The 21,773-nt window shown below is 36.7% G+C and overlaps 4 protein-coding genes across 10 annotated transcripts; 2 read left to right on the top strand and 2 right to left on the bottom strand.

Annotated features, from left to right (window-relative positions):
* Positions 1 to 243: 243 nt before the first annotated feature.
* Positions 244 to 7,399, bottom strand: ITPK4 (inositol 1,3,4-trisphosphate 5/6-kinase 4). Of its 2 annotated transcripts, none has more exons than XM_086587891.1 (12): positions 7,244 to 7,399; positions 7,120 to 7,155; positions 6,852 to 7,056; positions 6,678 to 6,766; positions 6,152 to 6,220; positions 5,520 to 5,722; positions 4,606 to 4,759; positions 3,712 to 3,825; positions 2,824 to 2,886; positions 1,329 to 1,474; positions 1,099 to 1,240; positions 244 to 578 (listed from the first exon to the last, which is right to left on the bottom strand). In XM_086587891.1, the coding sequence occupies exons 1-12, from the start codon at positions 7,397 to 7,399 to the stop codon at positions 420 to 422; spliced, it is 1,536 nt and encodes a 511-aa protein (XP_086444017.1). In that variant the 3' UTR covers positions 244 to 419. The 2 variants fall into 2 exon arrangements, with proteins under 2 accessions (XP_086444017.1, XP_086444018.1); XM_086587892.1 differs by lacking the exon at positions 244 to 578 and adding an exon at positions 709 to 1,022.
* Positions 7,400 to 7,580: 181 nt separating this feature from the next.
* Positions 7,581 to 12,957, top strand: LOC147473037 (protease Do-like 10, mitochondrial). Of its 4 annotated transcripts, none has more exons than XM_086587890.1 (7): positions 7,581 to 7,884; positions 7,963 to 8,404; positions 9,002 to 9,261; positions 9,579 to 9,706; positions 10,271 to 10,474; positions 11,097 to 11,147; positions 12,828 to 12,957. In XM_086587890.1, the coding sequence occupies exons 1-7, from the start codon at positions 7,581 to 7,583 to the stop codon at positions 12,837 to 12,839; spliced, it is 1,401 nt and encodes a 466-aa protein (XP_086444016.1). In that variant the 3' UTR covers positions 12,840 to 12,957. The 4 variants fall into 4 exon arrangements, with proteins under 4 accessions (XP_086444016.1, XP_086444012.1, XP_086444013.1 ...); XM_086587886.1 differs by lacking the exon at positions 12,828 to 12,957 and adding an exon at positions 11,956 to 12,406; XM_086587887.1 differs by lacking the exon at positions 12,828 to 12,957 and adding an exon at positions 11,956 to 12,406 and having other exon boundaries at positions 7,963 to 8,388; positions 8,986 to 9,261.
* Positions 12,958 to 13,713: 756 nt separating this feature from the next.
* URH2 (uridine-ribohydrolase 2) lies at positions 13,714 to 17,703 on the bottom strand. 2 transcript variants are annotated; one of them, XR_015210603.1, is made up of 8 exons: positions 17,564 to 17,703; positions 17,319 to 17,494; positions 17,065 to 17,250; positions 16,781 to 16,885; positions 15,791 to 15,887; positions 15,219 to 15,326; positions 14,921 to 15,129; positions 13,714 to 14,197 (listed from the first exon to the last, which is right to left on the bottom strand). XR_015210603.1 is itself a non-coding variant. In XM_086587893.1 (8 exons), the coding sequence occupies exons 1-8, from the start codon at positions 17,652 to 17,654 to the stop codon at positions 14,089 to 14,091; spliced, it is 1,008 nt and encodes a 335-aa protein (XP_086444019.1). In that variant the 5' UTR covers positions 17,655 to 17,703; the 3' UTR covers positions 13,714 to 14,088. The 2 variants fall into 2 exon arrangements, 1 of the variants encoding a protein (XP_086444019.1); XM_086587893.1 differs by having other exon boundaries at positions 14,994 to 15,129.
* A 132-nt stretch (positions 17,704 to 17,835) lies between these two features.
* COS1 (6,7-dimethyl-8-ribityllumazine synthase / DMRL synthase / lumazine synthase / riboflavin synthase) lies at positions 17,836 to 21,249 on the top strand. 2 transcript variants are annotated; one of them, XM_086587894.1, is made up of 8 exons: positions 17,836 to 18,048; positions 18,125 to 18,220; positions 18,336 to 18,431; positions 19,188 to 19,266; positions 19,750 to 19,796; positions 20,006 to 20,065; positions 20,786 to 20,833; positions 20,935 to 21,249. In XM_086587894.1, the coding sequence occupies exons 1-7, from the start codon at positions 17,836 to 17,838 to the stop codon at positions 20,825 to 20,827; spliced, it is 633 nt and encodes a 210-aa protein (XP_086444020.1). In that variant the 3' UTR covers positions 20,828 to 20,833; positions 20,935 to 21,249. The 2 variants fall into 2 exon arrangements, with proteins under 2 accessions (XP_086444020.1, XP_086444021.1); XM_086587895.1 differs by having other exon boundaries at positions 20,943 to 21,249.
* The last annotated feature ends 524 nt before the right edge of the window (positions 21,250 to 21,773 follow it).

Raw genomic sequence — 21,773 nt, forward strand, 5'->3', positions numbered from 1 at the left:
TACAAAACTACACAAACTAAAACATCACCAGTTTACTGCAGCCAAACAAGTATTGAAATCTGAAAAACTTTTGGTGTTATCCACTGTAGTCTTATCAATCAGATGCAACGGGTCGACGCGATGTCCTAGCTCATCTGCAGCAATACCGATGGATTTTACTTGTAGTGTCTTCCATTTGACTATTCATTGTTTCTACTCCATATTCGTTATAACACTGTTTCACAAGTGATTACTTATAGTCGGTTTTGTGAGCCATACACATGCATATAATAATGGAAACAGAACATTTAGCCCGAAGGCTTTTTCCTTCGTGCTTCGTCTACTTTTACATTCCGAAAGCTAAGTCTGATAATATAACGACCATTTAGGATCCCAAGACATCCTAGTAAAATGGGACCATAATGTTGAAAAAACTATAATCAAGGGAAGGAAACTGTCTCTACTTTAGCTTTCCTCAATTCATACGAGTTCTTAATAGCATCCCAGAATGCAGGAACTGCTACCTCATCAGCCACTTCCTTGAAAGAAGGAAGATAATTTACATCGACAACAACATGGTCTCTGCTGCCTTCTTGAATCTGACATTTTCACATTCAACAAAAATGACATTAAGGCTTGGTGTTAGAGAACTCCAAAGCAACTGTCCATAAACTTTAGGACAGTCTACCAAATGGCATATGACAGACCAAAAAAACGAGTCTGGTGACATAGGTCTAAAATAAGAAACTTTCTCCTGCAAAAGGTCCTTACGGGTATCACCATATAGATTATCCATACAAGGAATGCTAAAACCACAATATTAATTAAGTAGGTGACGTTCATTTCTGACACAACTTCTAACCACATAATAAGGAAGACAATGTATAGAAGTATTGTCACAGGAGGAAGAATCCTCCCCTCCCTCTATTCTAGGACCAGACAGTTCAAACTCTATGAATTTGGTGGGAGATTATGTAGCTGGTTTGCAAATATCCAGGCCCATATCTGTAGAGGAAAAATGGATGCTTTCTCCTACCAAGGATCTGAAAATTCTTACTAAACTTGTTAGGTAATTAGAGTTAGGAAGGACAGGGAATGAGTGACATATAAGTGACTCACCACCACATCAAAGCCAAAGATTGTTAGATTCAGCATTTTTCGAAGCCACTTTGCAGTTTTCGTTACTAAATCCAGATCAATAGACTGTTGTTTATTGGTCTTCGAGTTGACGTCATCTTTAGAAGTAGGCAAAGATTTCAAGCTGCAGGGTAAAACATGAATAACCCTGTCCACATTAGCTCTTATCATTCAGAAAAAAGACCCAAAGTTAAGATGAAGTGAAGAGCAACCTGTTGAAGATAATAGGTTTTTTTCCATCTTTCTCATACGATGACAAGAAGACATCGGCATTTGGTGTAGAATTCTTAACAGCGTAGAAAACTTTATCACCCAAGACATAGAATTTATACAGCAAGGATGAATGATCCACATATTCCTGCATCAGTTATCATTCAATGGTAGGTAGCTTATGTTTAATAGCTTCAGAAAAAAAATCAAACAAAAGATATATATAACAACAAAAAGTGCAATATACATTAATACTTGCCACTACATCCCAAAAATACTGGCCTTAAATCTTCAAGTAGGTGTCTCTTTGAAGATAGGGAACGGAGAGAGCAATGGTCTTGGACGACAATTGAAAGTGGGTAAGCCATATGGACCTTCCCTAAAAATGATGAGGTATGAGAACCAAACTTTGGAGGAAGTCAAACATTGATGGTTTTTTATGTAGGACAACACAATTAGATGGAAGTTGTCATCATTATTAGTTTAATAGCTTCTATAACGGTGTTAGTTGTGCATTTTCGTTTTTATTGTTTAGGTATTATTTAGAAGAGTCTAGAAGTCTCTAAATTGAGTTCTAATATGTTTAGGAAGCTATTTTTATTTTATAGATAGCTTAGGATACCGACACGGGTACGAGGTACGATATTGAATTTTTGGAAATCTAGGACACGGCACGGGAATATAAGAAATACATATTTTAAGAAAAACTAGCATTTTAATATGATTTAAAAAATAAGATGGTTTTGTGATTACAGATTAGCAACAAAGTACGAGTTCCTCTTCATATTCTGTTTGTGTTTTGTCTCACTTAGCCCCCACACCAATATTATCCATGGCTATATGAGGATACGTGTTTCAGCAATATCTGTAGCGTATCCTGTATCAGTACCAATATTGTACCCAGTGGACATGGGTGCAATGGGTAAACTGCACGATCCATGCATCATAGTTTTCATCTAATTCTTCTTTCCTTTCTTCTAAATCTCCCTCGAGAAGAGAACATTAATCTTTCTTTACACTTTCGCTACATCAGTTTTCCACTTAAAACCCCAGTTATATTGACACGGATACGTGTGTCTGTATCCGATGCAGTGAAATATAAAAAATTGAGATATATCACTTACACTATGTGTCCATGTCGGCACGGATTATTTTTGAAATATGGCGTGCGTCCATGAAACATAGCTTAAAACCTCCTAGATGGAAAAAGACAATCTCCAAACACCGCAAAATATATATTTGGCTTGTGGAAGATCTAAATCCCTATAACAAATACGACTGCATTCTTAATGTATAATCCTTTTCATGATTATGTTAAAATCCTATATACAAGAATAACAAAGCGGAACTAGCAGTAGAGTCGAGTTTACCTTAGTGTAGATAAAACATATGAACACTCAACAAACTTATAATAATACCAAAGGTTGAAAATAATAATACCAAAGGTTGAAAACCGTTGATGACCAAGCAGTTCAAATTTCAGTGTTTCAAGTATACCTGAACAACAACTGGAAGAGGGATACGTAGGCCCTTAAAATCTTCGGTCCTAAAGACAATGGCCTGCATAAAGATAGGGTTCACATTAGCAACAATATGAGAAGAATATATGGAGTTGTGCACACACTCTAGAAGCACAAATGATGTTCAATATAAGAACCACAAGGATGAAAAGATAAGCAACAGACTCAAGCCATACATATAAGCAGAATCTTATAAAACTACTTTATTATTATTATTTTTTAATCAAAGGAATATATTTTATTAAATTTCCAAAATAGCAAACCCATTCTTCTAAACACATATTAAGCTGCAAGATCTTTCTAAATAGCAAACCCATTCTTCTAAACACATATTCATTGGAAGCAGCGGTCATCACATTGTTGCCCATTTTTTATTTTAAATTTTTTTTTGATAAAACTACTTGTAAACGGATATAGTTGCATGCTAATTGTTTCCTAAGTCCCTTGTGAGAATTAAGTTATATGGACACACCATATTCTAAAAATATTCTGTGTCGGACACGACAAACACACATATTGTATGGGGCTCAATTCACAACTCAGTACTAGACTTGACAAAAACTCACCCCCAACTTTCACACTAATTTACTGATCTCTTTAAAAACAGGTGCTAGCTAGCTTAGTTGGTAAAACCATAATGTGATGATACCATAGGTATGTGGTTCGAAATTGCCAACATCTGAGTTTCCCGAGTTGTTACTGATATCATTTAAAACAGACTTACCGAAAAAACACACACAAAAAAAAAAAACACAGTTCAAGAAGTAACGCCACTTGTTCATCCAACATCATTTGGATATTAAAACCGAAAAAAAAGATGCGAACAAGAATTTCAACTACATGAACGGATAAAAGAAAAAAATACCATGTCGTGGGCACCAAGTAACCCACAAGCAACTTGAGGTTTTACAATACTGGGAAGAAATAGATTAACCTCAGATAGCCTATCTCCCAAGTTAGGATCATTAAAATCATCCACCTGCACATCATACACCAGTCTAAAGATAGTTACAAGCTGCATGCAATATCTTTGTTTTTATTTATTTTTTTTGGGGGGGGGGGGGGAATTATAAATGTTAAGGCTGGCTACTTATCACGTAGAGAATCTTTTAAGCATGTATTTTAGAGAATCTAACATTAATGCACACTACTTAGCATCTTTATGTTGTAATTGTAAGGACTACAACTTCTTTGCCCCATTAGATTTTAAACTACCTACACTTGTAAGGGGAGCTAAAGATGTACTGTAATTTTGAGAAATTATTGAGCAAGTAGAGGTCTCACTAAATAGATAATAATAACAATAACAATAATGATAATGATAATAATAAGAAGATATATTTGTTTAATAGAGGCAAAAGATTTACAGTATACTACGATAAATGTCTTCAAGTTCTTCTGGATATTGTAGTGAATTTAATGTCTCATTGATGAGAAGTAACCATATTTTCAAGTAAACAAGATATATCTTAGTCAAGAGACGTCATACGCATAGGTCACATCCACATATCTCATCTTAATCGTTATGAATAATAAAACAAACCTTGGCTCAGTATATTACAAGGTATTATTCATAGCCCTAAGGCCCTTCGTTCATATCCTACATGATATCATCTAATTGATATTGCAAGTACTCTTATAATTTGTATTATTAGAAAGTATACAGTATGACTTCCATCCTCTTATAACATGTATCCTAGTTTGTTATCAAGGACACAATTATAAGTCGCAATCAAATACCGTATTGGAAGGGAAAGACCTTTAGAAAATGCGGAGCACGGATTCTACAATGACCATCGGTTTTGAGATTGTCCAGCCCTAGTAAAATATGTTGCATACTTAACCGATCCAATACAGGGCTAATGTTATCAAGTGGGTCAATTATGCAAAAATCATGGTGATCTTGAAAATACCTGCAAAAAAGAAAATCCATAAAAAAAAAGGAACCGATTTTTTTTTTTAATTGGAAGAGGCACGAAATATAAAACCTTTTCATTAGAAAGAAAACTGACTGCTGAAGCATACTTTTCATTTATTGTCACACTGAAACATCATTAAGTCACCAATCCATTTATTTTGAGAGGCCATAGGAATGCCAGGAAGGGGGACTTCCTATATTACAGATCTCCACCACAATGTGATGAGTATAAATATTGGATTTTGATTGCTCAATCATATTTCGTAATCATAGACCTAAGACCACACACTACCAAAAACAACCCATTGAAATCGTCCTACGATGTCGATCTCCCTCTCAACCAGGCACTCATTCACCTCATGTGTGTTGAAGTGACTGTTCCATGTACACTAACTTAGGAGTTATCAATAAAAGGTTTTACCACTCACAAAAACAAAAAACAAAAACAAAAACAAAAATCACAAACAAATGAAAATATAAAAACAAAAACAAAAAAAAATAGACAATGTAATCCACTTTTTCCTCCATGTGCTCAATTATTGCATTTTATTTTTATTTTTTTTTTGAAAAATGATGTCCAGAAAATAAGAGTAAGGCTATTCCAAATTTTCTAAGGTCAAACTGCATTACCAATTTAATTAAATCTCGTCACCCACATATGCTGAAATCAATAACATGTAATTCTAAGGTCTTCTTATTTAGAAGTACAAAATATGCTTCGATTGTAATAAAGATAAAGTGACTTCAATAAATACCTCTCCATTTCCTGCATCCCCTTAGTATACGAAGTTTTGCTAGGACATCCTGAACCATTGTTCAATCCAACGCTGACAACTTCGTCAGTTGCTTTATGGAGAATGAGATCAACTTTCTGTAGTTGAGATACTAAAGGGAGATTGAATGTAAGAGGAACAAATAACAAGCCATTTGGAGTAGGATGCATGGGGAAGGCTCCTCTCTGTAAAAATTATTTAGATGAGCAGGATTCTGATATAGCTTCAAAAAGCTACTGCAACTATGCCAATGTAGAGCTTAAACATTACACTAGATATACACATTGTACGGCGAGCAGAGCTTGGGGGGGAATGGCATACAACAAACTTCAGCCTCATTTACAAAATACAAGTCTATGCAAAGAAACATGGGGAAAATTGAGCTGTGTCAGATCTTTATCACTAGTCGCTACTTTCTAATTGGAGGAAAAAGGTGAACACACCAAACTTCAAAAATTCAGTATAGTTCAAAAGGATATAAGTAGAGCAGGACAAATCAAACAGATGTAAGTTGCAAACCATCTGGAGTTAAGGGGGACGAAAAACACGAAGAATTTGAATTTGTATTTCAAGTCAGAATTCAGATCATGCTTTCTATACGGGAAAGGTCTTACCTTAGCAAAATCTTCTTCTCGAGAAGGTTTCATAACATAGCCGACTGTCACAACGCTTTCACCTGATGCCTGCTCAAGACATACAGATAAAGTGTATGTCATGTATAAACTACAGAGAGCAGTTGGATGAATTTATAGATGCTACTGTAAAAGCTAGGCGAAACTAGTCTGCTATAATGACTTCGAACAAGAAACAGAGTAACAATATGAGAAAAAGTTGTCAATGGATTCCTAATAGAATTAACAGAAGGAATTCTATTAATTCCAAAATATCTCAAGAGCTCACACTACCAATTATTTCCAATTACACTTGTTCCTGTCTGCAAAGGTGTTGGAGTTCCCTGGCCCTCAACAAAGGAGCCAAAACCCAAACAGACCAACTCCAAGCGGATGGAGAAGGACATTGAAGGGGGTGTGTGCAATCAAAACACTGACCAGGTAGGTACAGAATATATATCATAAAAAATTAATTATAGCATACAAGCACAGAATATTAAAAACGAAGAAATATGGGGATTTCAGCAACCTTCCTATTGTAATCGCAAATAACAAGAGGTAACTCTTCCAGAGTGCTAATAGACGAAACTTTGGAGTTGTCACCAACATCGTGGGTACCTAGACACACATAAATAAATGAAAGAAAGAATGAATAAAAGAAGAAACTGTGAAGGCGCTGAGTGGTAGTAGAGTGGTCACTTACTGGAAGTAGTAAAAACAGACCAATGGTGATTGATAAGTTGATGAGAGAGGGGGTCGTCTTGAGTAGAGGTGACGTAGAAGCAACTAGTGGCTCCAATGTCGCCCCAAGCTAACAAGATGTGATTAAGAGAGACATCAATAGAAGATGGGTTTAGCAGGAAGGAATCCAATGAGTAGAGCATCGAAATTCTTTGAAGAAAGGTCACCTGTAAAAAAGCAACATTTATCATTTACTTATTCGAAAGAAAGGAAGAGGAGAAAGAAGGAACCTTTTGAGCTGAAACAGCCACTCCATAAGAAATGCCCTGCAACAAAACAATAATATTAGTAGAGATTCTTCGAATCTTATTATCTATTGCTAAAGACGGCGGAAAGCAGAAAGCAGAAAGGTACCGTGCGAATCTTGGAAAACTGAAGTCTACGGAGAAGAGACTCAGCTCCAGATTGGAAATATATATTGGGTGCATTGCTGGTATTCTCTTCTTCTTCTTCTTCTTCTTCGGCAAAGAGAACCGATTCGTCCAGGAGAATCCCTCGCACGCAGCCCATTCAATCAACAAACAGGAAGTATTATTTTTTCATTCATTTTTACTCCAGCCGTTGTTAAACTTTCGCGAAACATTTCGTTGCCGAAATGTTGATATAACAGCGAAATACCGGTCGAACGAACGAACGAACATCAACAAACAAACAACTTGGAGGCGGAGACAGAAACAGAGGAGCTGTTGAAATGCTGTCTCGCAGAGTGGCCAAGAAGCTCTCTTCTCTCCGTCTGCAGAGAATCTCTTCTTCTACTACTCTCCGTCATTACAAAACTCTCTCTCGCCCTCCTCCTCCTCCTCCCACTACTTCTACCGTTTGTTTGTTCCATTCTCGTAATTTTACTAGCACTAGTACTCCTCCCATTGAAGAACAAGGTTTGGACGCTTTCGACCTCGCTTTGGACTCCGTTGTCAAGATATTTACAGTCGCCAGCAGCCCCAATTATTTCCTTCCCTGGCAGAACAAATCCCAGCGTGAAACCACCGGCTCTGGTTCGTACCCCCCACCCAAAGATTGTAGCTTTTTCACTCACTATTCAGTATTCTCATGAATTCACTCACTTAATGCAGGATTTGTTATTAGGGGCCGCAGAATTCTTACAAATGCTCATGTGGTAGCTGATCACACATTTGTTCTTGTCAGAAAGCATGGCTCTCCAACCAAGTACAGAGCCCAAGTTAGAGCCGTTGGCCACGAATGTGATTTAGCTCTTCTCGTTGTTCAAAGTCCCGAGTTCTGGGAGGGAATGACCTGTTTGGAGCTTGGTGACATTCCTTTCTTACAGGAAGCTGTAGCTGTTGTTGGCTACCCTCAAGGTGGAGACAGTATCTCTGTCACTAAAGGCGTTGTTTCCAGAGTTGAACCAACACAGTATGTCCATGGCGCAACCCATCTCATGGCTATCCAAATTGATGCTGCTATCAATCCAGGAAACAGTGGTGGCCCTGCAATTATGGCTCACAAGGTTGCTGGAGTTGCTTTTCAGAACCTTTCAGGTGCGGAGAACATTGGGTGAGTTTTCCATAAATAATCCTTTAACTTCCATTATCTCTGTGTTCATGCTATGATGCAAACTTACAAAATTCTTTCTACTTTAACTGGAACAAAGTGCAAAAACATCAAATGATAACAGTGCAGTGTTTTAGATCAATTAAAATAAGAAATAAACAAAAACAAACCTTGTACAATATTTGTGTAACCCTCAGTATGCATGGGTTTGGGTTCATCCCTTTAATGTTCCCTGTTTTCATCTATGAGGTCTATAATAACTAGAGTAGTCTGAGCCGTCAATATGTGGCCATCTTATCTGAACTGATTTTGATGTCTACAACTCTGGAAGAATATTGCAAATGTCTCAGAAATAGAACTACAGATCGGTTGGCATGCTAATGGACTTCTGTCCTTGGAGTAAAAGCTTTCTGGGCTCCAATGCAGTTTCTGGAGAATAATTAGTGTTTTTGGATGTTTCTTTTGAGTCCCACTTATCAATTATTTATTGATCTATGATATAATTAATATACAAATCAAGCATTTCCTTGAAGTGTTGAGCTAATCACTTAATAATGTTCTGATATCTTTAACGAACTTCTCAGTTACTCTATTTTGCAGGTATATTATTCCTGTCCCCGTAATAAAGCATTTTATAACTGGTGTTGAGGAATGTGGAAAGTATGTAGGTTTTTGTTCATTGGGTTTGTCGTGTCAGTCTACTGAAAATGTACAACTAAGAGAGTATTTCCGTATGCGCCCTGAAATGACTGGAGTGCTTGTGAGCAAGATTAATCCTCTCTCAGATGCCCATAGGATTCTGAAGAAAGATGACATCGTCCTTGCATTTGATGACGTGCCAATAGCAAACGATGGAACAGGTAGATGCTCTATTGTACTTTCCGTTACAAACTTGTACTAAAGCTAAACTTGATATGACAGAGTCAAATAGTGGAACTTTTGTTCGGTATTATAATTATTGTTATTGCTATTGGTGTATTATTGCTGTTATTTTTTATATTAATGTTATTCACTGTTGTTGTTATTATTATTATTATTATTATAACAATTTGAGCCATTTTATTGGTTATTCAAATTGATGTAGTAATGTTCATCTTTAATTACCTCAACCTTCTCTCTACCTCGAGGAGTTTCTATATTTGATGCGTGCTTATGATTTGTCACATGATGTTTGCAGTTCCATTTCGGAATAGAGAGCGGATTACCTTTGATCATCTTGTCTCTATGAAGAAACCTAATGAAACAGCTCAAATTAGAGTTTTGCGAGATGGCATTGAGTATGAATTCACTATTACCATTCAACCTGTGAGTCCTCGATTTTATGCTATTCTTAAATTTATCTTGTTTTAGCAATTTATTTTTTACATTTCATGTTGATGTTGAGCTATATTGTATAGTTCCACATCGGGGTTTAAGCTTTGCAAAATAATATATTCTCACTGTACATTAAGTGTTGTTTTATGGTTTGTGTATTAACTTGGCAAATAACATTGTCTTTTCTGTTGGAGAGCGGCTATTTTGGAGAGGTAAACCCATATACATGTCACATGTGTGCGTGCCTTGCTCTTATTGACGCAAACAACTATAGTTAGCATGACTGTATGAGACCAATTACTTTGATTTATCTACAAAAAGAAACATTTAGATATATTTCTAAACTTTAGATTTCTTGTTCTAACGTTAAAGAAATAGATAGTATATTTTTCCTTTGGAGTTTCTTTGTTCTTTTCTCTTTGACTTTCTACAAATAATTTAGTTATAACATAAATGATTGCTTCTTCTTTCACACAATTTTTTCTTTATGTTTAGATATTCGAGTGTTTATTTATTTGTGGTTTGTAACTAATAAATACTATGATGATTCTGCAGTTACAGTCACTAGTTCCAGTTCATCAATTTGATAAAGTGCCTAGTTACTTCATATTTGCTGGTTTGGTTTTCGTTCCCTTGACCCAGCCGTACCTTCATGAGTATGGGGAAGACTGGTATAATATTTCACCTCGGCGATTGTGTGAACGTGCAATGAGGGAACTGCCTAATAAGTCTGGGGAGCAGTTCGTCATACTTTCTCAGGTATTAGTTCTTTCATGTTTTTCTGTTGTTTTTCGGAAATCATTTTTTAAGTTGTTGAGCAGTATACCACTCTAGGTTCCATTTCTTGGGTCTATCAAAGTTAACGCTTCTTCAAGCGAGCAACTCTCTTGGCTGCATAAAGTAGCTGGCATATCTGTTAATTGAGGGAAACAGTGGGACCTAAGTTCCTAACTGAGTGTTCGACTTACTTCATAAACTAAGAAGCCATAAACACTGGGATATGATCATCACAGAGCCATTACAGATGGAATTCGTTTTTCTTCTGTAAGCACATTGAACCTAGGTCTGCGGCAACAACACCTAACCAGCTCGTGCTACTGAATGAATCCGTCCACTCCTTGTTTAGCTCTTTTTGATTGCTTTGTCTGCAACATAGCATTTAATTTAAACTTTTCGTACATGGGGGTGTATACTTAAGCAGTTGACTCGTCCCTATTCCTTCTTCACCTTCATTGATTAAGCATTGAGAATGAAAAGTTTGGTACGTATGAAACATGGGATAAGGCAAGGTTGTGGTAAGGCATGGTTGCCACATTTAGGATGAGTGTCACGTTTTTGTTGTTGGCTTTTCATTCTCGTTTCTGTGTTTTTGGTGTGTCAGGTGCTTATGGATGATATCAATGCAGGGTATGAGCGTCTCGCGGAATTACAGGTATTACTCTTGGAAACTTAGCTTTGATGTTACTTACTAAAAAGATAACGTCACTATTGGGGAATGTGAAAAAAATAAACATTTATTTTTTAAGGTAATATCTGGACCACAGAAATTGCTAATAAAACAAAGACCAGAGCATGCTTTATACATGGGGAGTCGGATCCTGCTTTAAGCTCACCTACAAGATAAAGGGTCATTGGATGAGGTAAAGTCAATAGTAGAGTTGAAGCGACCATCAGATAGAGTTCATGTCTGATAAATTCAGTATAAACAATGATTAGTAGCTATTTGGCTCCCCTTTTGTACCACCACTTTGGTTTACTGGATATTTTATTCAATTTGATCACTCAAACACCATGGCCGGATAGTCCAATTTTATTGGTGATTTGTGGAAAGTCAGACAAAGATAGTGGTCAATTGGTCAAAAATTGCACAACATCAACCTTGTGGCTTATCGGTAGTTCGGTACCATTCTCTAGATTTTTTTTTCCTGAAAGCACCAATAATCAGCAAAACCAAACATTTTTTATTGGGAAACCATTAGACGTGCGACTTTGACGTTTTTATCCACGGTCTAATTTAGGGCATCAAGGTGGTAAGTGTTGAATATCAATATTATTGGACTTGAAAATCATGGTCGTCCATAGCTCTATTGATTATGATGTGGTCTTGGTATTGTATGCTGGTAATGTAGTTTAAGCAGTGTTTGCTTCCATCCTTCTACTGCCTACATAACACACAACCTGTTGTAAAGAAATGTGATATTTTCTCTAGTGAATAAATATCATCACATGTGCGTTGGCAGGTGAAGAAAGTCAATGGAGTGGAAGTCGAGAATCTGAAACATTTATGCCGACTTGTGGAAGAATGCCAAGAAGAGAGCTTGAGATTTGATTTGGATGATGAGAGGGTAGTGGTGTTGAACTATCAATTGGCCAAAATTGCCACTTCTAGAATATTAAAGCGCCACAAAATCCCTTCTGCAATATCCAGTGATCTGATTGACCCCCAACTTGAGCCGAGCTCCGAAACTGAGTTGGCCTGTTCAAGCTGACGCATTTATTTGTGTTCTTCTAAAATTTATAATTTTTTTTATTTGATTCATTAACAATCATGCTTTCCAATATTAGTCCCTTTCATACAGTTTCTTGAGTGAACCCTTGCGAAATTAATATTACATTCATATTGCACAACAAAGAAAACAATCCCACATGATATTTCGGTTTATAAGAGTTCTGGCAAGAGATTGTGGTAAAGTGCTAAATTTTTTGGGAAAAAATTGGGTGGTATGATTGAAACTTCTGTTTTTCAGACCGCACACAAAACCCGAGCTTCCTTCTCCTTTTCTGCTGTTTGAAATTTTGAATAATTTGATATAAACCCACAGTAGAGGTCGATTATTAACTGATGCTGTGAAGAAAGTATATTATGTTATAAATTTATTGGTTCTTTATTCATTACTGCTGCTGGACATCAGGTAACAAAGTATTAACTTTCCAACATATGAAGGGGGGTGTTTGTTTCTCAAGACTTCAGAGTTAAGAGCTCTTAATTGAAGCTCTTAGACCTGAACTTAAAAAACCTCTTAGTTTGTCTATTGATGAATGTATAAGAGATTGGTGATAATATTAGTTTGTCTTGTTGATAATTGTATTAGTTTGTAATGTACTTCAACAGGATCTATTTTAGAATCGATCGCGCAGAACTCATGGATCACTGTTGAAGTAACCGCACCCAACAGGAACCTAAAGATCAAGTATATGCAAAGAACAATACCTAAGCAAACTGTATCTAAAGTTTCTCATCCAAATTGTCCTGCTCCAACAGTGCGGCAAATAAACATTCAAGTGATCCATGAACTGCAGCAAGATCCAGGGACGAGGTTGCTTAGTCTGGCGAGGGATATGCTCTTTGTGAAGTTCACTATTTTTTTCAGAAAATAGTGCTGTGGACTGTGGAGTATGAAAAACTAAATTTTGTATTTTTCATACGCACTTATTCTAAACATCTCGGCCTGGTTGTAATCCCTAACCTTAAATTTTAAATTTATAATTTAAAGTTTAAATTAAGTTCTTTACCTGGTACTTCGTTTTTTTTTTTGTTAATCTCCTAGTACTTTGTTGGAGCGATAATTTTCATGCTAAGCTACCCCCGGTTGTATACGTGTAAAAAACTCTTCTTATATATGTATAAATATTATATTATAAAACGAGAAGTTATCCAGAATTCCAGAATACAGAAAGCAGACGACTTACTGGAGCAACAACAGACAAATGTAAAGTTAAAAGATAGACTATTATGTCTCAAGACTAATAAGATGAATAACTAGGCTACAGTAGCTGAAGTCCCGACAGGACCATTAGATGTCCTAAGGATTCTCCTCCTCCATCAATGTAGTACTGTAAAAAGGGCTCCGCTTGCCACTTGCCGCTTGCTGCAAATATGCTCTCAGCCCCAGAGTCATCCATGTTCTTCTAGCTGAAAAGCCAGGTTATATCTGCTAAAATTTTAAGACTGGACTCCGATCTAGCTAACCGAAGACCCAGTAGGGAGGAAATGACACTGGCAATCAAGAAAACTATATTATTAATCACAATAATTCGTCAGATCATTAGTTACATTGTCATCATACATTCTTCATCCCAAAGCAAAAAGCTAACTGTAATAATATGAAAACAATGGCAGAGAAAACCAGTCGGTGCCTAATGGCGGTTAGTATGATATATTGACAGATACAATCCCCGTGTCATAAATTCAGTACATCAATCAAAATGTAATATCAGATTATATGCCTTAAGCAAGGACTGAGACAACGTTGATTTATCCACTATAAATCAGTTCCTCAGGGATCAGCACACATTCGGTTTACCCATTCACTACTTTATTCTGTTTCTTGCCCTTTCCTGCATCTACTTTCAAACTATCATGTCTCCAAGTACTAGGAGCTCATAAGCCGGTTCATAACTAACTCAACAACTGCGGGAGCATCAACTGTAACAGCCACCTTTACTACCGGTTTATCTGACCACCCAGTAATTTCAGCGAACCTGGTGCATTTAAGTTGAATGGGTTATTCAAATACACAAACATGTAAAGGGGAAGATAATAAGAGAGTTTCATCAGAACTATGACAATATTATGTTTTAAGGCACTGCAGTAGCAAGTTGATCCTCTTGAACGTAGATCAAACGTCTAGACCATCATAAACGTAGAGGCAAGTTGCATCTTAAATCTAAAAGTGGTAACTCAAAAAGCTTTCCTCCTACTGTATAGTTCTAATTTTTAAAGTTGCGAGTTCCTTCCCCAAAACAAGATTGGGCTCCAAGCAGAACTTTTTGACTGGACAAATGAAACTATCTAAAAGTCTAATTCATCACATCTTTTGGATAAACTCTGGTAAGGAACTTAATGATGTAATACGTAGTCCGAAACAACTTCATGGGTAAAACACCAATAATGATTAATGGAAAATACCCAAAACTTAACGAGAAGAACAATCTCCATAATTTAATTCAATGAAACATCAAGTCTAACTTGCTTCTAGTTTACAATGGTTTATACAGGAAACCCTATTACTAAAAGCAACTCCTAATCCTAGTTAAACTAGATAACAAGAATAGTAACCATTCTAATTTTAATAATCTAGACGCATCTAATTAATTTAAACTAATTTAAGATTCCATGCTCCTGCATCACTTAAAGAGATCCCCGTTTTGTTATTTAAACTTAGATGATTTAACTAATGGACCCAGAGAAAAATCAATTCCAACCTCAATTCATTTTCCTAGAGATATATTCATATTCAGACCAGAGCCAATTTCTTTGTTTCAAAAAACAGTAAACCTTTTCTTTGTGTTGTAAAACATTGTCATTCCCCTAGTTATGCCATTTGTCTGGACTCTGACAACACCCTCCGTGTAAGTTATCAATGATGGGTATACAGCTGCAAGGAGAGTTGTCGGATCGTGAAGGTATACCCCTGAAACAAGTAAAAAACAATAATAAACCCAAATAATTAAAATAAAATAATGAACATACCAACAAGATGAGTCCCATAAACCAATTAACCTTGTGTGTTATAAGCATCATGGTGATATGAGAAATAGACATCTAAGACCTTGCACAAGTACTGTGCAAATCTTCCATCAGACTGTGCAAGCTTCTCACGATCAGCATCTGAAATTTGTGAGAGGTTAAAATATGTTGCCAATTAATATAGAAAGTTTAAATTCTGATAGGACGTCTTGAAACAAAGAAGCTAAACATATTTTCTCACCCCTGGTTGACTAACAATTGCGTCATAGCAGATCATACTAATGTCAGTGTTTATGTTGTATGCTCTAGTACGTGTTACATGGCTGCAGTGTGGTTGTGTCATTAATGATTTTTTGGGGGCAAGTGATCAGGGTTGAAGAATCTCATCTGATAAAAAATAAATAAAAAATAATGCTTTTGTGGAGAGCCTAATACAAAAGAACTCTTATACACCTTTGTAATTCCAACAACTAAATCACATAGGAAGTCTTTATGACCTTTCACATAAACACCTCAACTGGTAACTTATGTTTAAGATTGTTCTTTGCAGAAATGGAAAGTTGCAACATGTTTTATCAAATTGGCAACTCAAAATAAAGGGATACCAGTCAAAACAACTTGATGGGTAACATTTACTCCCAAAGCCAAAATGTCTGCTCCACTTGTGAACACAAGATCAGCAGCATCTGGATCGCCAAAGATCTGGTTATCAATTCACACACAGAAAACAATTAAAAGATAATCCTGGCAAAATAAGATTTAATAAAACAAACACCTAAAACTAGGGTTTAAATCTTCAAACATGAAGAACAATTCTCAAAGAATTAATAATCAATTATAACCATCTAACAATGAAGGCCTAGATGCCTTTATATAATAATCAATGTTCCTAATTCCAGTTAGAAACCAAAATAAAAACCTTACTAAATAACCTAGATCTAGAACAAATAAGAAACTCTACTAATTCAATAAGACTACTAATAATATCATTAGAAGCTTCCATGCCCATGCATCACTTAACTTTAGTTATTGTTCTCATTTTATAAAAATGTGTAACTAGAGGAATTCCTGGCATTTGGCTGCTTCAAATGAAAATGTATAGATGGAAACATGGGATACCCTAGACAGCTACACTGTTGCTCTTTCCCCATCATACCTTCCTTTCTTTCTTTTCTTTTTCTCTTTTTCTTTCCTCAAGACCTGGTAGCATCAATTGATTTTAATTATCAAATCCCATTATATCATGCCTTTTTTCTACAATATATTGTTCAATAGGTTCTCTCCCTGAGCAAACTGCAGCACAATACAGATGCTTCAGTAGTGCAGCACACCCAGGACTACCTTCCTAGAGGAATCGCCCACCTAAAGAAAGTGCCTTACAGGGGGAAGAAGGGGAAAAAATGACCTTTTGAATTACATCTGGAAAAAGCACAGTTATACTTTCTTTTTCAGTTTTGCCATAGGTTATTCTTTTTCGTGCACCTATAAAACTATAAGTGTAGCTGGAAATAGCATCAGTCTGCTAAGAAAATTAGACGTCATTGAGAAATGCAGTAATAAGATATAAGGAATCCACAAGGAATTCAGGCACATACATTGGCCTCAGCTGCAGGATTTACGTTCCCATTAACTGCAAAAGCACCACCAAGAAGAACAATCTGCCCAATCTTTTGTGGGAACTCAGGATCTAGTTGCATTGCCTAGAATAAGCAAGAAATGAGAGAATATCATGAACATGTCATCTGTTATACTAAATAAGTGAGGGAAATGTAAATAACATGCCATTCCATGCATCTTCAGTTTTGTTTTAATAATAATAAAAAAAAAAATGTAAATAGATAAGAATAAAGAAAGAAAGAAGATGAAGAGAAAGAGTAACCAGAGCAATGTTGGTGAGTGGGCCGAGGGCAACGAGAGTGATTTGGGCAGGGTAGAGATTGGCCTGCTGAACGAGAAACTGAGCAGCTGAGGGTTGAATTGGGTTGCCTTGAGGAGGAGGGAAGTTTTGATTGCCAAGGCCGTCGGTGCCATGGACAAAATCAGCAATGCGAAGCTTTGTACTTTTCTGTAGGCAAAGAAAAGAGAATTATGCAGGAGATGGAAATATAGGTACAAAGTGAGGTGAGAGGCTACTTTGAGAGTGACGTGAGAGCCTTGGGCAACGGGAATATCAGTTCGTCCAGCGAACTCCAACAAATGCAAAGCGTTGCGGGTGGCAAGCGTAGTATAAACATTGCCAAAAATGGTGGTGAGACCAATAATGTCCACTTGGGGCAATCCCAGGGCTACAAATATTGCCATCGCATCATCTGCCCCCAGCAAAATTAGCAAAATTAGATCAGATCAATTATTATTAATTGAGAATTGACTTTACTTACCGATTCCAGGGTCCGTGTCTATGATGATCTTCTTCTTATTGTTATTGTTGTTCATTGTCGGATGAGCTGCTGCTGCTTCTTCTTCTTTCATTTTAATTATTGCCAACTCTTAATTATTTATCAATAAATTAGAGTTTTTTCTATTATTGTGACACGTATCGATGATGTGTTAGTAGTAGGGCCCATGGGTAGTCTTGAGAATTCTCCTGTATCACTTCAGTCCTTATTTATTACATTGGTCTCTACTCGAAAAAGAGATTACGACGACCACGATGATGATGTCTCGTTCAATTGCCGTTGCTGCCTCTTTCCCGGAGACACCAAAAATGGTCCATTCTTCTCCTCAGGCCCAATTTCCCAGATTATCCTCCTCCTTGTATTCTGCTTCATCATCAGCACGAATACTTGGTAATAGTGGCCGCGCTGCTGCAGTTCGACATTTGGTTGGATCCGTCACCAGAACGGAGGGTCTTCGCTTCGCCATTGTAAGTAGTTTACTTCAGCTTTTTTATATTATTATATCATATCATATCATGTGCTTTTAACTTGCTCTCCTCATAGGTTGTAGCGCGTTTTAATGAGGTGGTCACCAAGCTGCTACTCGAGGGTGCTGTCGATACTTTTAAGAGATATTCAGTTACAGAAGAAGATATCGATGTACGTTCGTATGCGTCTATTAAACTGTTTCTATCTTTGTGTTTTTATTGCACTTTCCATAGGTCACTCGGTACTTCTTTTCGTTGGGTAATCCTCCGTCTCTGCTTTTGACCAGGTTGTATGGGTTCCTGGTAGTTTTGAGATTCCTGTTGCTGCACAAAGGCTTGGGAAGTTGGGAAAATATCAAGCTATTTTGTGTATAGGAGCAGTGGTATAACTCTTACCAGAATTATCAATGCTTCTTTCTTTACACTTCGCTAATATTGTTACACTGCCGTTTTCTTTTTACTTTTTCACTTGTTTCATAACCTCTAGGTTTGTTAGCCTACTGGTTCACTAGTCTGTCAAATAATAGTCAATTTGCTAATCTACCATATTCAAGTCGCAGACTTTGTGTGAAAGCTAAGGAGTAACCATGATCGTGCATAGTAGAGTACCTTTAATTATTTGATAGAAGAATGGCAATATGCTCTCTTTCTTACTGCGGCAATGAAAATTGATGTGCATTTGCCTGGCATCTACCTCCTCCTTAACCATTTGGGTGTATAGGTTTACATATCAGTCCTGAAACAAATGTTGTATGAATTCCTCCACCATTCCATACATAACACACTTATTGGTGATGATTTTTGCCTCTTTCTAAGGGTATTGGCGATTATATCTCTTTCACACATCAAGATCGCCATGAGGAATTATAATTTACAAGGAATATGCTTGATCCTTACTCTCTTCCACGGTCAGTTGGGGGGTAGCCAGTGTCAATATCGTATGATACCTGTTATACCTCACCTTTTCCAATATAAGTGATGACTCTCACGTCCTATCATAAATTCACCTTTTTATGTTGCCAGCCTTACGAAAATATATCTGAATATGTGTGTCGGCATGCTGTTTGTTTTCATGCACATTTGTTTGTATGGTATCTTTAATGTTGGTTTCATGTAAAACCAAAATTCCTTGTTTGCAGGTTAGAGGTGACACCTCCCATTATGATGCAGTTGCTAACTCTGCTGCATCCGGAGTACTTTCAGCAGGTCTTAGTTCAGGTTAGTCATACCAAAACATTTCTTTAGTTATCATCAGGAGTGTGACTTTCTCAGTGTCTATGCCATATGCAGTAAAAGAGCTACACATTGCCAATCTTTTTTTTCAAACGTTATCTCCTTGTAATTAGTTTTAATTGCTTTTGCATCCTGTTTGCCGCCACGAGATATATTTTGGTGGATGAGATAATCATCTTTCTCATCAAGGCATTGCAGCCTCTCAAACAACGAAGAAAAAACAAAGAATGGTGTTTGATTTGTTGGGACTAAGGTAGATAATATAAGAGTAGGAGCGAATGGGTGACCACTTACACTTACTTATGTGCTCCAACTCTTAGATATGATTCTCTTGTGGTGGGGGGGTGGTGGATATGAAATGTTTTCTGATTTAAGTATTGTTGAGTCCAATGTCTCAAGAGACTGAATGAGGCATAGCTTTGGTTGAAACATTTTAAGCTGAAGCATATTCTTTTACTGATATTGCAGGAGTCCCATGCATATTTGGCGTTCTCACATGTGAGGACATGGATCAGGTGAACTTAAAAACCTTCTTATTGTGTCTGTCAATTCACTATTTTCAACCTCTCTTCTTTCACTGGATAAAGCGAGGTTTCGTGTGGACTCATTTCTGGACCTAGTGCAAGTTTTGAAAATCAAACTACCTACTTCTCTATTGATTGGCTGACTTTTACATCAAATACTTTCCCTTCAAATCGTGGAGTTTTTTATTGTTATATTGCAGGCATTAAACAGAGCAGGGGGTAAAGCTGGAAACAAAGGTTCTGAGGCAGCTCTGACAGCTGTAAGTTGATTTTAGAGTAACACCATGGAGTATGACCTGCTGACTAGAGAGAGAGAGAGTTTTTTTTACCTTCCTGATACTAAGTTATGAACAAGAGACTCTGAGGCAGCACAAGCTGCAGCTAGCTAACGGAGAATAAGAAAACCCACATATTAAATTTTTTGTTAGTTGGACTACAACCTGTCATGGTTAATGTGAGCAGCGCATGTGTGTGGTCACAAAGTATTATAAACTTTTCCACGTTTCACATGTGCTTATGAGAGTCTGCTCTCTGAGCCACCTATCCTCCACTCAAGTATAATGTCCAAGTTATCTTCACCGCAAACCAACAATAGTGAACAATTTTGTTTTTGTCTTTTGAGGATGTGTTGACCTCATGACCTCATTCCGTGAAAATCACGTTGAGAAGGGAACTTTCTGACATAGCCAGCATCTAGAGGATAGTTAGGACTTAGGAGAATCTCCCAAGGGATTTTAGTAGTGACTGTCATATGTTTTAAGAAGCGTAGGACATATTATGGGACAAGCATGGGATAGTACATTTACTTTAAGTCCAGAGGTTCCCCCCCTCCCCCTCCCCCACTCAATAAAGAGAAACGAATATGTGTATCTTTTGTCATTTTGATGGAACATTGCAGCACATATTTGAAGAAAACACTGGATATTATTAATTTTTTGCCCAGACGTTAGTTGGTTATTTCTCAATCTTGTTTGCTGCAGATCGAGATGGCATCATTGTTTGAACACCATTTGAAGGAGTGACTTCAGGTCTCAGTACTATTCTTGGCTTAATCTAACCAGCTTCCTCATTTTATTTTATTTTTTTGATAAGAAGGTGATCTTACTATACTTTGGCCTTTTTTTTGCAGGATTATAGTAGTATGCATAGAGTTCAGCTGCTGCAAACAGGATCATTGTTTCAGATATACTTGGGAACTGGATGCTCTTAGAGCTGTTATTTGCCTTGAAACTAAGATTATGGAACTCCCTTGCGTCTTCAAGTTGCTACTAATTATCTTCACAGAGTAATCTTTGTTTACTAGGACTGGTTTGATGATTACAAATTGTTTTTTGCCCTTCGGTTGTGGAAGGCAATTAAAATGCTAGATATAACTATGGGTTCTCTCAACATTCTTCTTCGAGAATGATATTCTAACATAAAATAATAGGTGTTGAGACAGGGACATCTGCGCATTTAACATAGATTGTTGTTGACATGTATGTGGTGAAACTTTCACATCATTAGACAATCACAACACCAGGGATGATGAAGAAATAAGTCTGATTGTGTGATGTTGCTAACAGCATCATTTAGAAAACTACCAAAAACTTCCTGAGTCATTTGTTTGCTATCTTATCCCGATTTCTTGTTGGATACAAAGCTTATTTAGGTCCCGATAGGATATTTAACTTGTCCATTTCTTTTGCCCTTTTTTGCTTTTTATATGAAATTAGGCAATTAGCCATTTAAATCACCTCAACTCGTGAACTTGGTCATAATAATTTATCTCTTTGAGCAAATTGTATTTAACAATCAAAGGTGGCCGTGCGCAAAATACAAATAAGAGAAAGGAAAGAATTTAGTTTATTTATTTATTATTATTATTATTATTATTTGGAGATTGGTAAGCTATTTTAAATGAGATAAGTAATTTTTTGATGTTGGCGTAGTACAATCACCACCCAAACCTATGGTACCATCACCCAA

Source organism: Coptis chinensis, unplaced genomic scaffold, assembly GCF_015680905.1.
Source record: "Coptis chinensis isolate HL-2020 unplaced genomic scaffold, ASM1568090v1 utg5391_pilon_pilon, whole genome shotgun sequence".
NCBI classification, from domain to species: domain Eukaryota; kingdom Viridiplantae; phylum Streptophyta; class Magnoliopsida; order Ranunculales; family Ranunculaceae; genus Coptis; species Coptis chinensis.